The sequence below is a fragment of the Sus scrofa genome, chromosome 8 (assembly GCF_054392235.1).
Source record: "Sus scrofa isolate SSC_HxYL_T2T_F1_AM1 chromosome 8, Sscrofa_HxYL_maternal_Yorkshire_Landrace_v2.0, whole genome shotgun sequence".
NCBI lineage: Eukaryota > Metazoa > Chordata > Mammalia > Artiodactyla > Suidae > Sus > Sus scrofa.
Window position 1 is genome coordinate 127,028,178 of NC_139390.1, and position 13,758 is coordinate 127,041,935.

General features: G+C 38.5%; 1 protein-coding gene across 2 annotated transcripts in view; it reads left to right on the top strand.

The window, feature by feature from the left end:
* The window catches only part of DNAJB14 (DnaJ heat shock protein family (Hsp40) member B14), a 55,807-nt gene that overhangs the window by 16,965 nt on the left and 25,084 nt on the right, over positions 1-13,758 (top strand). For both annotated transcript variants that reach the window (XM_021101721.2, XM_084973321.1), the window contains exon 2: positions 6,393-6,564. In XM_021101721.2, the coding sequence (XP_020957380.1) occupies positions 6,393-6,564 (172 nt within the window). The remainder of the gene's footprint in view (positions 1-6,392; positions 6,565-13,758) is intronic.

Sequence of the window (13,758 nt, forward strand, 5' to 3'; positions counted from 1 at the left end):
AGTTTTACTTCTTTCTAGTTTGGATTCCTTTAATTTCTTTCTCTTCTCTGATTGCCATGGCTAGGACTTACAAAACTATGTTAAAGAGAAGTGGCAAAAGCAGACCTCTTTGTCTTGTTCTGGATCTTAGTGGGAATTCTTTCAGCTTTTCACCATTGAGAATGATGTTAGCTGTGGGTTTGTCATTTATAGCTTTTATTATGTTGAGCTGTGCCCACATTCTGGAGGGTTTTTATCAGAAATGGGTGTTGGATTTGTCAGAAGCTTTTTCTGCATCTATTTAAAGGATCATACAATTTTTATTCTTTAGTTTGTTAATATGGTGTATCACACTGATTGGTTTGCAGATATTTAAAATTCCTTGCATCCCTGGGTTAAATCCCGCTTGATTATGGCGTACGATCCTTTTAATGCATTGCTATATTTGGTTTGCTAGTATTTTGTTGAGGATTTTTGCATCTGTTCATCAGTGATATTGGCCTGTAATTTTTTTTGTGTGTGGTATCTTTGACTCATTTTGGTATTACGTTGATGGTGGCTTCATAGAATGAGTTTGGGAGTGTTCCTTCCTCTGCAATTTTTTTGGAATAGTTTCAGAAGGATAGGTGTTAACTCTTCCCTGAGTTTTTTTTTTTTTTTTCCCCAGGGCCACACCCATGGCATGTAGAAGTTCACAGGCTAAGGGTTGAATGAAAGCTGTAGCTGCCAGCCTACACCACAGCTGCAGCAACATGGGATCCAAGCAGTGTCTGCGAGCTACATCACAGCTCAAGGCAATGCTGGTGAGGCCAGGGATCAAACCCGCATCCTCATGAATAGTAGTCAGGTTCGCTACGACTGTACCACCATGGCCATTCCTTCTCTCAGGTTTTTTCTTTTTTTTTTTTTTGTCTTTTTTTTTTTGTTGTTGTTGTTGTTGTTGTTGTTGCTATTTCTTGGGCCGCTCCCGCGGCATATGGAGGTTCCCAGGCTAGGGGTCCAATCGGAGCTGTAGCCACCGGCCTACGCCAGAGCCACAGCAACACGGGATCCGAGCCGCATCTGCAACCTACACCACAGCTCACGGCAACGCCGGATCGTTAACCCACTGAGCAAGGGCAGGGACCGAACCCGCAACCTCATGGTTCCTAGTCGGATTCGTCAACCACTGCGCCACGACGGGAACTTCCTTCTCTCAGTTTTTGATAGAATTTGCCTGTGAGGCCATCTGGTCCTGGACTTTTATTTGGTGGAAGTTTTTTAATCACAATTTCAATTTCAGTTCTTTTGATTGGTCTATTCACCTTTTCTCCCTCTTCTTGGTTTACTCTTGGAAGATTATGTACTTTTCTAAGAATTTCTCCATTTCTTCTAGGTTGTCCATTTTATTGGCATATATATATATTAGCTTGTAGTAGTCTCTTATGATCCCTTGTTTTTCTGTGATGCCCATTGTAACTTCTCCTTTTTCATTTCTAATTTTAGTGATTTGAGTCCTCTCTTTTTCTTGATGAGTCTGGCTAAGGGTTTATCAATTTTGTTGATCTTTTTAAAGAACTAGCTTTTAGTTTCATTGATCTTTTCTATGATTTTCTTCATTTCTATTTCATTTATTTCTGCTGTGATCTTTATGATTTCTTCTGCTAACTTCAGGTTTTGTCTGTTCTTCTTTATCTAGTTGCCTTAGTCATAAAGTTAGATTTTTTATTGAGATTTTTTCTTGTTTCCTGAGGCAGGCGTGTACTGCTATAAACTTCCCTCTTAAAATTGCTTTTGCAGCATATCATAGGTTTTTGGATTGTTTGTCTTTGCTGTCATTTGCTTCTAGGTATTTTTTAATTTCTTCTGTGATTTCTTCAGTGATCCATTGGTTGTTTAGTAGCATGTGGTTTAGTCTTCACATGTTTATGTTTTTTTTGCAGTTTTTTGTTGTTGTTGGTTTCTAGTCTTACAGTGTTGTGGTCATAAAAGATGGTTGATATGATTTCAGTTTTCTTAAATTTACCAAGGCTTGATTTGTGGCCAAAAATGTGATCTATCCTAGAGAATATTCCATGTGCACTTGACAAGAATATGTATTCTGCTGCTTTTGGATGGAATCTTTTATACATATCTATTAAGTCCATCATTTAAGGCCTCTTTTTTCTTGTTAATTTTCTTTTCTTTCTTTCTTTCTTTTTTTTTTTTTTTGTCTGTCTTTTTGCCGTTTCTAGGGCCGCTCTGACGGCATATGGAGGTTTCCAGACTAGGGGTCTAATCAGAGCTGTAGCCTCCAGCCTATACCACAACCACTGCAGTGTAGGAGCTGAGCCACATCTGCAACTCACACCACAGCTCACAGCAACACCGGGTCCTTAACCCACTGAGTGAGGCCAGGGATCGAACCCTCAACCTCATGGTTCCTAGTCAGATTCGTTAACCACTGAGCCATGACGGGAACTCCTCTTGTTAATTTCCTGTCTGGATGATCTCCATTGCTGTAAGAGGGGTGTTAAAGTTCCCCACTATTATTGTGTTGTGGTTAGTTTCTCCTTTTAAGGCTGTTAGCTGTTGCCTTACATATTGAGGTGATCCTATGTTGGGTGCATACATATTTACAATTGTTATATCTTCTTCTTGGACTGATCCTTTGATCATTGTCTAATGTCCTTCTTCATCGCTTATAACATTCTTTTTTTCCTTCTTTTCTTTGCTCTTTTAGGCCACACCCATGGCATATGGAAGTTCCCAGGCTAGGGGTTGAATTGGAGCTATAGCTGCTGGCCCACACCACAGCTCACGGCAGTGCCAGATCCTTAATCCACTGAGTGAGGCCAGGGATCAAACGCACATCCTCATGGATCCTAGTCGGGTTCAATAACTGCTGAGTTATAAAGAGAACTTCCTCTTATATCTGGTGTGAATATTGCTACTCCAGCTTTCTTTTGATTTCTGTTTGCATGGGATATTTTTTCCATCCTCTCATTTTCAGTCTGTATGTGTCCCTTGAACTGAAGTGGGTCTCTTGAAGACAGCATATATATGGGTCTTGTTTTTGTATCCATTCAGCCAGTTTATGTCTTTTGTTTGGGGCATTTAGTCTATTTACATTTAAGGTAATTACTATTATTATTATTACTTTTGCTCTTTAGGGCCTCACTTGCAGGATATGGAAGTTTCCAGGCCTAGGGGTCGAATTAGAGCTACAGCTGCCAAGCCTGCACCACAGCCACAGCAACTCAGGATCTGAGCTGTATCTGCAACCTACACCACAGCTTGTGGCAACAGCAGATCCTTAACTGACTGAGCAAGGCCAGGGATCGAACCAGTGTCCTCATGGATACTAGTCAGATTAGTTTCTCCTGAGCCATGATGGGAACTCCTGGATTGCTTTTTTTTTTTTTTTTTTTCCCTTTTTGTCTTTTTCCAGGGCTGTACCTGTGGCATATGGAGGTTCCCAGGCTAGGGGTCCAATTGGAGCTGTAGCCACCGGCCTACACCAGAGCCACAGCAAAGTGGAATCCGAGCCACATCTGCAACAGCTCACAGCAACACCAAATCCTTAACCCACTGAGTGAGCCAGGGATCGAACCTGCAACTTAATGGTTCTTAGTCAGATTTGTTAACCACTGAGCCACAATGGGAACTCCCTGAATTGCTTTTTCTTATTTATGTGTGTATCTATTATAGGTTTTTAGTTTGCAGTTACTATGAAATTTTGATATAGGGATGCGCGTGCGCGCGCACACACACACACACACACACACACACACACACACACACACACACATGATTGTTTTAAATAACTGGTCTCTTAATTGTAAATGTATCTCCAGTATCCTACATTTGTACCCTCCTCGTGATTTCTGGATTTGTTAGCATGTTTTTGTCTGAATGATTTCCTGCCTTTGCTATATGTATGCCTTTACCGATGAGCCTTGTCATTTGTAATATTTTTGTTTCTAATTGCGGCATTTTCTTTTCCACCTAGAAAAGTTCCTTTAGTACTTGTTGTAAAAGCTGGTTTAGTGTTGTTGAATTCTCCTAGCTTATCTGTAAAGCTTTTGATTTCTCTTTCAAATATGAATGAGAGCCTTGCTGGGTTGAGTAATCTTGGTTGGAGGTTTTTCTCTTTCATCACTTTAAGTATATTGTACCACTCCTTTCTGGCCTTAGAGTTTCTGCTGATAGATAAATCAGCTGATAACCTTATCAGGGTTCCCTTGTAATTTCTTTTCCCTAGCTGCTTTCATTATTTTCTCTTTGTCCTTAACTTTGGTCAGTTTGATTAAATGTGCCTCAGTGTTTTCTTGGGTTTATTGTATATGGTATTGGTTGTGCTTCCTGGATTTGAGTGATTCCATGTTAGAGAATCAACTTCCCATGTTAGGGAAGTTTTTGGCTATTATCTCTTAAAATATTTTCTCTGGCCCTTTCTCTCTCTCTCCTTCTTTTGGTACCCCTATAATGCGGTTGTTGGTATGCTTAGAGTTGTCCCAGAGTTCTCCTACACTGTCTTCATTTCTTTTTCTTTTATTATCTGCATCAGTGATTTCTACCAGTTTCATGGTTCCTAGTCAGATTTGTTTCCACTGAGCCACGAAGGGAACTCCTCTGTTTGCTTAGCCTTTAAATCTTCTATTTCTTTGTCCAATGGTTCTTGTAATTTATCAGTCTCTGCGTCTAGTTTATTTCCATGATCTTGAATCATCTTTACTGTCATTAGTCTAAAGTCTTTTTCTAATCTCCTGATCACTTAGCTGTTTTTCTGTTTTTTTTTCCCCTTGTTCTTTTATCTAGGTCATAGTTCTCTGAATTTTCATTTTGCATAGATTTGTGTGTGTGTGTGTGTGGTCTCCTTATTGCAGGCAGTAAGGTTGTAACCTCTCTTGCTTCTGATGTCTGCCCACTGATAGGTGGAGCTGATTCTTATCCTTCTGGTGGGTGGGGTTTTGTCTCTGAGTGTGACAGAGACAAACTCAGGCAGCCTGTTTGCTGATGTGTGGGGCTGTGTTCCCACCTGGGTTTACTGTTTGGCCTAGGGCTTCTCAGGCCTGATGGACAGGACCAGATTTTTCCAAAATGGCCATCTCCAGGGAAGGCCACACTGATGATTATTCCTGAGAACATTTGCCTCCAATATCCTTCCTCCACAATGAGCCACAGTCACCCCCTGTTTTCCTAGGAGATACTGCAAGATCTACTGGGAGGTCTGACCCAGATTCTTATGGAGTCTCTGCTGTATCCTGGGACCCTGCGCAGATGAAAGCCTGTTTGTGCCCTTCAGGAGTGGAGTCTGTTTCCCTCAGTCCTGTGGAGCTCCTGTGCACAAGCCCTGTTGGCCTTCAATGCCAAATGCTTTGGGGTTTTCTTCTGCCAGGGCCAGACCCTCAGGCATGAGAATTTGATGTGGGGCTCAGAACTCTCACTCCTGTGGGGTGAGACTTTCTAGTCCGTGGGTTGCCCAGCCAGCTGGTATGGGGTTGCTTACATCGCATAGCTGCCCCTCTTACCATCTCAAAGTAGCTTCTTTGCCTTTTGGTACAGGATGTCTTTTTTCATAGTTTCCAGGCTATTTTGTTATGGTTGTTCAGCAGTTGGTTGTAATTTTGTTGTTTTTCATGAGAGAAGGTGAGCTCTAGTCCTTCAGCTGTGCCATCCTAATCCTGTCTCTCCTGAGTTATTAAATTTCTTAATATTCTACTTTTGGAATTTCCATTATGGCTTAGTGAGTTAGGAACCTGACATAGTGTCCATGAGAATGTGGGTTCAGTCCCTAGCCTCGCTCAGTGCATTAAGGATCTGGGATTGCCGCAAGCTGCAGTGTAGGTCGCAGATTCAGCTCAAATCTGTTGTTGCCTTGGCTGTGGTGTAGGCTTGCAGCTCTACCTCCCTTTTGACCCTAGCCTGGAAACTTCCATTTGCTACCGGTGTGGCTGTAAAAGGAAAAAAAATGTCTATTTCTAAATGCTGATTAGTAGCATGTGAACAGTTAAATATATAAGGAAATGCTTACTGTTTAAAAAGACCCCATGGGGAGTTCCCATCTTGGCGCAGTGGTTAATGAATCCGACTAGGAACCATGAGGTTGCAGGTTCGGTCCCTGCCCTTGCTCAGTGGGTTAACGATCCGGCGTTGCCGTGAGCTGTGGTGTAGGTTGCAGATGCGGCTCGGATCCCGCGTTGCTGTGGCTCTGGCGTAGGCCGGTGGCTACAGCTCCGATTCAACCCCTAGCCTGGGAACCTCCATATGCCGTGGGAGCGGCCCAAGAAATAACAACAAAAAACAAAACAAAACAAAACAAACAAACAAAAAAAAAGACCCCATGATACATCTTTCTGGTGTATACGGTTTGTCAGCTTTCTTCTCAAGAGTGTGTATTATATGTACTTTAATGTAAATAGTCATAGTATGCTTTCTGTATCTTTGTACAGCACTACTAGAAATAATTATGAAAAATGGAAGCACTGCGGGAAATAGCCCTCATTACCGAAAACCATCAGGTAGTGGGGATCAAAGCAAGCCTAACTGCACAAAGGACAACTCGTCTGGTAGTGGTGAAAGTGGAAAAGGCTACACCAAAGACCAAGTGGATGGAGTTCTCAGGTAGGATTAAATATGACTTATGTGTAAGTTATAACTGATACTAATGTAATTTTAATGTTATAACACCTGGAAAGTGTGTCTGAATTATAATTGAATAGAACTCTGGGTATCTTACACTTTATGTTCTTTATTAAATCAGTCTGTAAATTACCAACTCTAAGATTCCATCTCTTAAACTAACTCTAAGCCACAAAGCTTCAACATTTTTTTGAGAAAAATTGTTTCAATTTTTTAACACAGTACAGTATTTAGATAACAGTATTGAAAAAGGATAAAGAATTGTTTTGTCATATATATGAAAGCAGGAGAAAATCATCTGAGAGAAAAATTGTTGCAACACTTCAATTTCCTACTTATATTAATGGATGATGGGGATTTTTTTAAATTTTCTTTCTTTTAGGCTGTCTATATATATGCAAATACTATAATATCTTTTAATATTTCTTATACTCTGCTTATTCTGTCTCAGTGTTTTAATTTTACTTGATAATATACTTCAGCTTAAAGCAGAAGAATTAGGTAGGATAGGAAAGTTAATGAAGTGGGTTTTAGAGATCTGACTATTAATTTTATAATTAAGAAAAAATTTTCTGGAGAGAAAGTGAACTTCTGAGTATGAAACACTGGAGAAAAATGCTGATTTGTTTCCTGCTACAGCTTAAGGAAGCCGTATTTATGTCATACTGAAATTGCTCACTAGTGAAAACTGAAGTGTAAGGATGAAGGACTGAACCATGATTAATAGGATCCTTCCACATAGAGAGCGAATTGTAGTACAGTGAACTAGCTAAAGTGAAGAGTTGTGATAAAGCTAGTTGTCTTTTGGAGTTCCCATTGTGGCTCAGTGGTTAATGAATCTGACTAGCATCCATGAGGATGCAGGTTTGATCCCTGGCCTCACTCAGTGGGTTGAGGATCTGATGTTGCTGTTGTCATGAGCTGTGGTGTAGGTCACAGGTGCGGCTTGGATCCTGCGTGGCTGTGGCTGTGGCTGTGGCTGTGGCCAGCAGCTACAGCTCCAGTTCAGCCCCAGCCTGGGAAACCTCCACGTGCTGCAGACGAGTCCCTAAAAAAGCAAAAAAAAAAAAGCTGGTTATCTTTCTCTTTTGCCCTTTCTTATCTTTTTCTCTTTTAACCTTATTTTCTCTCTTTTCTCACCCTTTTCTCTACATTCTTACTTTTTAGTTAATTTTTACTTACCATAATTTGGAATTTACGTCATTTTTATTTTATTTTATTTTTTTGTCTTTTTAGGGCTGTAATCACAGCATATGGAAGTTACCAGGCTAGGGGCTGAACCGGACCTGTAGCTACTGGCCTACACCACAGCCTCAGCAACTCGGAATCCAGGCTACATCTGTGACCTATACCACAGCTCATGGCAATGCCAGATTCTTAACCCACTGATCGAGGCCAGGGATTGAACCCGCATCCATGGATACTAGTTGGATTCATTACCCCTGAGCTATGATGGGAACTCCCTTAAGTCAGTTTTAAATCAAGTATTGATGTGTTTATATTTTTCTTTTCTTCTTACGTGTTCAGATACTAAACCTTTGATGGTAATATTTTCTCTTTGTGTGACCACAGTGATAAACAGTGATTCCCTAATTGTGGAAAAGTCATGTAAAGGATATTTGGTTAGCATGGGTGATAGTGAAGTACTTTGGGAATATAAATAATGTTGCTAACCACTTTTATGACTGTAGTATTGTGTCATAGGTACCCAAATAAGTGAGATAATTGAATAAATGAGAGACCTGCTTTTGAAATCTTTAAGAAAAACCATTAAATAGTATGCTGAAGTGTGTTCTGGGAAACCACGTCTCTCCAAAAACAAATTGTATTTTTTTTAGAAATTAACTTTTTATTTGGAGAACATGTTCTCACTGAAAGACCTACATGAAGTTAACTGCGTTATATGTAATTTTTACTTAGATTTATTTTGTGGTCTTTTTTTTTTTTTAGAAAGATGATAGAATTACCTATGTATTTGAAAATGTTACCGAAAATGTTACCAAAAAATAAAAAAAATAAAAATTTTGGAGAATAGCAATCTCCTAAATCTGGTATTGTTTTTTTAAAGATCTTTTTTCTTCATTTCTTTTGTCCTTAGCCTTGAAAGGAAAAGATCAGTAGCTCAAGGTATGGTAGAAATAAGGAAGGAAGAGCAGTGCTTTGTTTTGATCTCTCTTTGTTTTCGTATTTAAGTAGGGAGACATTTTGAAATTGGAAGAGTGAAACATGATGGTGGGTGAAGATCCACTTTGTATGTGGCCAAAATTGGATGGCTGGAAATGTTGAGGGAGTTCCTATCTTTTGGGTCTGTGTTCTCGATGAAATTGGAGATGAGATTGTCCCCTGAGAGTTAGAAAGAAAGAGGTGAGATCAAAAACTTGAGAAGAGTGGTAAAGGTATGGAATGTGTGCAGAGGGGAAAGGCAGAGGGCATGGGGGCATTGCTGGCCAGCAGTGAGGACCCAGCCAGGTTTGAGACTGAATTCTTATTGAAGACAAGTATTAGCCTAGTAGTATGCCTGTATTAGAGATCATTTCTCTGGTCAATAATTTCACCATGCCTTTTTTATTAAATAAATGCAGCTTTTTCCTTTGGGGAGTAATGTGATCAGAGCTTTCTTTAGTAGATTCCCTAAGTTATTCCAAGTTCTTTTGTTTGGTACCTTGTATTAGAGTCGCTTAGCTGAATCAGGTAACACTTATTCATTATTTTAGCTTTCATAAATGTTGCTTTAGTGAGGTAGTAACCAGCAAACACATGCTATGTTTTTGTTTTACCTATACACAGGGGATTTTTCTGAAGAAAGCCATGTTATCTTGTTGGTTAGCACGATTATGCAAACAAGTTGCTCAGTGACAGTTTGGCTCAATGGGAGAAGCCATGCAATAATATTGCATCCATTGCATAATTAAGAGCTAGCTTATCGTAAGACTGAAGAAAAAGTGTGTAACTTTGTACAACTCATATTCCGTGAAACTAAGCACTGTTTGTTGTCTTTGAGTTGAGATATATTGAAAAATTACAGTGCAAAAAGTATCGTGGATCTAATTTGAAGAAGTTTTAATTATCTCATTGAAGAAAAGCCCAATTTTATTTTAAAAATTTACAGAATCAGTGTGGAATCACTATCTGAGCCATCATTATATTTATCAATTGGGAACACTTCTGTGTAACTGTTAAGTTATTTGAATTATGGGGATATCATTAGGATTTGATTTAAATGAAAAAATAAATAATTTTGCTGCACTTATAAAGTAAATAATCTTTTGTGTCAGGAATAAAGAATTGTTTACCTAAACACTAACTGAATTTGGAGTTTACTTGAACATTATCTATAACGTAGGAAAAAGAAAATTGAACGAGGACCTTCGTCTCCCACCCACTATGCTTTCATGCACATAAAGGAAGATAAAAAAGCTGAACCAGACATGCTTTTCCTTTGTTGAGCTCCCAGACAAATCTTTCTGGCCTTTTTGCACTGTATATCCTCCCATGCAGGTAATAGGTTACCTTTAAAATTTTTTCTTCCTTCCTCCATCAGTCCCCTCCTTCCCCCCCCTCCCTCTTTCCTTCCTTCCTTTCCTGAGGCTGGAGAAGAAGGTTTGAATTTTTAGTAAGAAGCTAACTATAAAATGTTTGACAGATGCATTTAGCTGGCGAAAAGGAGTATGATGAACAATATATGGATTAAAATTAATATGTGAATGGCAATTTCCCATTCAGGTGTGAAAAATTAAGCCAATAAATGTGTTTGTAGCATTGCTTGAAATATATAGTCTACAACTTGTTCATTAGTGATGTCAACTTTATACCTTTCTGCTGGCTTCTTGAAGAACTTCTCTAACATATGATGAAAAATTCAGTGCGGGGAAGATAAGGTAGTACTAGGTACAGCTAAGAATTAGTAAAATGATTGTTTTTCCTACCTCTGTTCTCTTTGTGACCATTCTTAGCTTTATGACCCACTCTAAAGGACTGTGAATTCCAACCTTATTTTTTGATACTACCTACCGGCCCTCTCCTTGGCTGGTTTTTTGCTATTGCTTAGCCTTTTGTGCTCAGGAAATTTCAACAAAACAAGTTTAGAGGATTAATCTGGTACATAAACAGACATCTTATGCATTCAAACCTAGTAATGATTTAGGATTGTTCATTGTTTTGTTAATCACTGCCTTTTGTTTTCAGTGTTCAGATAGTGTCTGTCATATTCTTAGCTCTATTCCATGTCCCATAGCCTTCTCGTCTATTCCAAATAGATTTTTGGTGTCAAAGTTTGGTATCAACTTTGGTGTTTTTCTTATGGCACTTACTACCTTTGGTTCAAAAGTGACTTTTAGATCTTTACAATTTCTGCCCTCAGATTGAGCTGGTCATCCATCCATTCAACACAGATGATGAACAAGAAACAAGTCCTGCCTTCAAGGGACCCGATAGTCTAGAAGAGTAGTGACAAGTAAACAGATAGCTATGGTACATTATGGTAATTGCTGAAATAGGGCAAAGTTCAGAGAGCTTTAGAAGAATATAAGAGGGCCACCAAACTTAGTCTCAAGGACTTTAGAGTTCTTGAGAAAAGGAAGAGCTAAGCTGAGGTCTAAAGAAGTTATAGAAATTAACTAAGCAAGAACAGAGTCAGAAAAGGCATGTTCTGGGCACCAAAACCAACCCAGAGTTTGTTTAAATACTGATTAGAAAAGCAAATAGAAGGAAGTGAATTGTTAGTCTGAAATCTGAATGGGCTCTTTTTCTTCTTGATTCTGATTCTGAGACAGCAAGATTTTCAAGTCACACAAACTGAGATTTGAATATTCACTTGTAAAACCTCTCCTAATGGCCCTATTTAAAATAGCAGGTTTCTCTTTCCATTTGATATTCCCTTTGCCACTTCGTTTTTCTCTAAATATTTATCACCATATAATTTACTTTGTATTGTACTTTGTGTATTTGTCTGTTGCTTGTCTCTTTTCTAATTTCTGATTGTAAATTTAATGTGAACAGGGTTGTGTTTTTTTTATGTTTGTTTTGTTTTACTATTTTACTCACCGCGATAGTGTCTGAAACAGTGTCTAGCAGAAAGTAGGTATTCCGTAAATTTTTGTTGAAGAAATAAATTTCAATTCCCATCTGTTACTCAGTTATATGACTTTTGGAAATTTATTAACTATTCAAAACCTTGATTTCCTCAATGGTTAAATAGAATTAATATCTACCTAGTGAGGAATAAATGAGATAATTTGTGTAAAATAATCAGCATAATAAGATTCCACAGTTCTCCACATGAACTTTTTGGGGACCAGATATAGTTTGGAATTCAGAATTCTTCATATTTTAGAAGGGTAATAAGGAGCATGTATTATGCATTACATAGTGTCTTAGCAGGGTCTGGTAAGTAACCCATAACCTAATAGTAACATTTCTGCAGCAAAAGGTACAAATATTCACAACTTGATTGTAATAAATGAAGACTCTATAGCAGATTTACATCTGTTCACGTCAAATTTTGCCTTTAAAAGTTTTAGGTCAGATTTTTTGCAGTCAAATTTGTTATAGGATAATTAAGTTTTCAGAGCTCGGTGAATTTTGGAACATGGATTGGGATTGTAAATATGTGCCTGACACACAGTAGGTATTCTGTAAATGTCTCTCTCCTTTTTTTCTATCACATAGTTTCTTGACCTGTCTGGGAGAATGAGTCTCTACAAAGGCAGTGATCATTCTCTGTTTTGTTCATGAATAGATCTCACACCTTGGGACATCATTGGTACTCATTAAATATCATTGACTAAATAAAAAACATCATGTTTATGAAATAAAAGTAACTTGCGTTAATATTACATATCTAAAGTAGAAAAATTTAAGTATTATTACCATGAAGCAGACTGCATAACAGATTTTTGTTGATGTGATTATTAAAAAAAAAAAAACTCTATGGAGTTCCCACTGTGGCACAATAGGTTAATGATCCGGCTTGTCTCTCTGGAGGTACCCGTTTGATCCCTGGCCCAGTGCAGTGGGTTAAGGATCCAGGGTTGCTCCAGCTGTGGCATAAGTTGCTGCTCCAGCTTGGATTCAATCCCCAGTCTGGGAACTTCATCTGTGCCCCAGGTATGGCTGAAAAAGAAGAAAAAAGTTCTGTAATCTTACCGGTGTATTCTCTTTTTTTCCTTGTTCGTATAACAAATGATGAATGCTTTTATTAAGAGAGGAGATCTAACATTCCATAAACGTTTACTGAGAACCTATCACTGTGATGCCTAATAGATTCAGTGATGAAAAAAGATCAATCTTATCTCTATTCTTGGAAAACTTCAAGTCAGCCTTTGCAGTTCTTTAGCTGCTAGTGAACAGTTATGCCGCAGATCCTTTTACCTCTTACTGCCACTGTCATCAGACCACTCACACATGCAACACATCTAAAGTCATAAAGGACTCAGCAGTGTTTAAAATGTGTCTGGATCTTAGTGAAAGGAAAATTACTAGGTCATGGGAGAATGTTCGAATCCAGAAGGACTGATGTCCCCTGCTCCATTCAGAGTCTTTCTTTCCCTAACATACTTCAAAGACTGGGCTTAAATGTTACGTACTTAGGGTTATAAACTACGTAAGTGATCTTTAAGAGTATGTTCATCATAATGAAACTCAAGTGTAACTAATATTTTTGAGTCCCATGATGTATTTTATTATGACATTTTATCTTTCACAGAGAGTAATATGAATGAATTCTCTTTAGCGTTACCTAGCTGATTTAACTTGCCTTGACATTTCAGCCAAAGGGTACTGTAATTGTTTTACTTGCACTAAACAGTTGCTTTGACATTTAGTTAGTTTTGCATTGTGCAGTAACAAGACTCTTCGAATGCAGTACTTATTAATCCCTAGCTGTGGCATACTTGTGAGGAGTTTTGGAATTTCTTTTTGCACTTAAGATACTATAAAATTGTTCTTACCCTCTCATTTTAGTTATAGAGTGTGCTCTGTCCTTCATCAACAATTGTTATGAGCCTTGCTTTACCTCTCTGTAGTTGTGATAAGTTGCACCAAGGACATTCTCATAGCCAACTCTTCTTAGACTGGAAGAGGTTGGAAGAGTAGTCTGTGGTTGAGAAAGAGAGCAAAGCAATAGCCCTTAATGGATAACTATCATTTGATGCTGAGAAAACAATACACAGGCAGTTC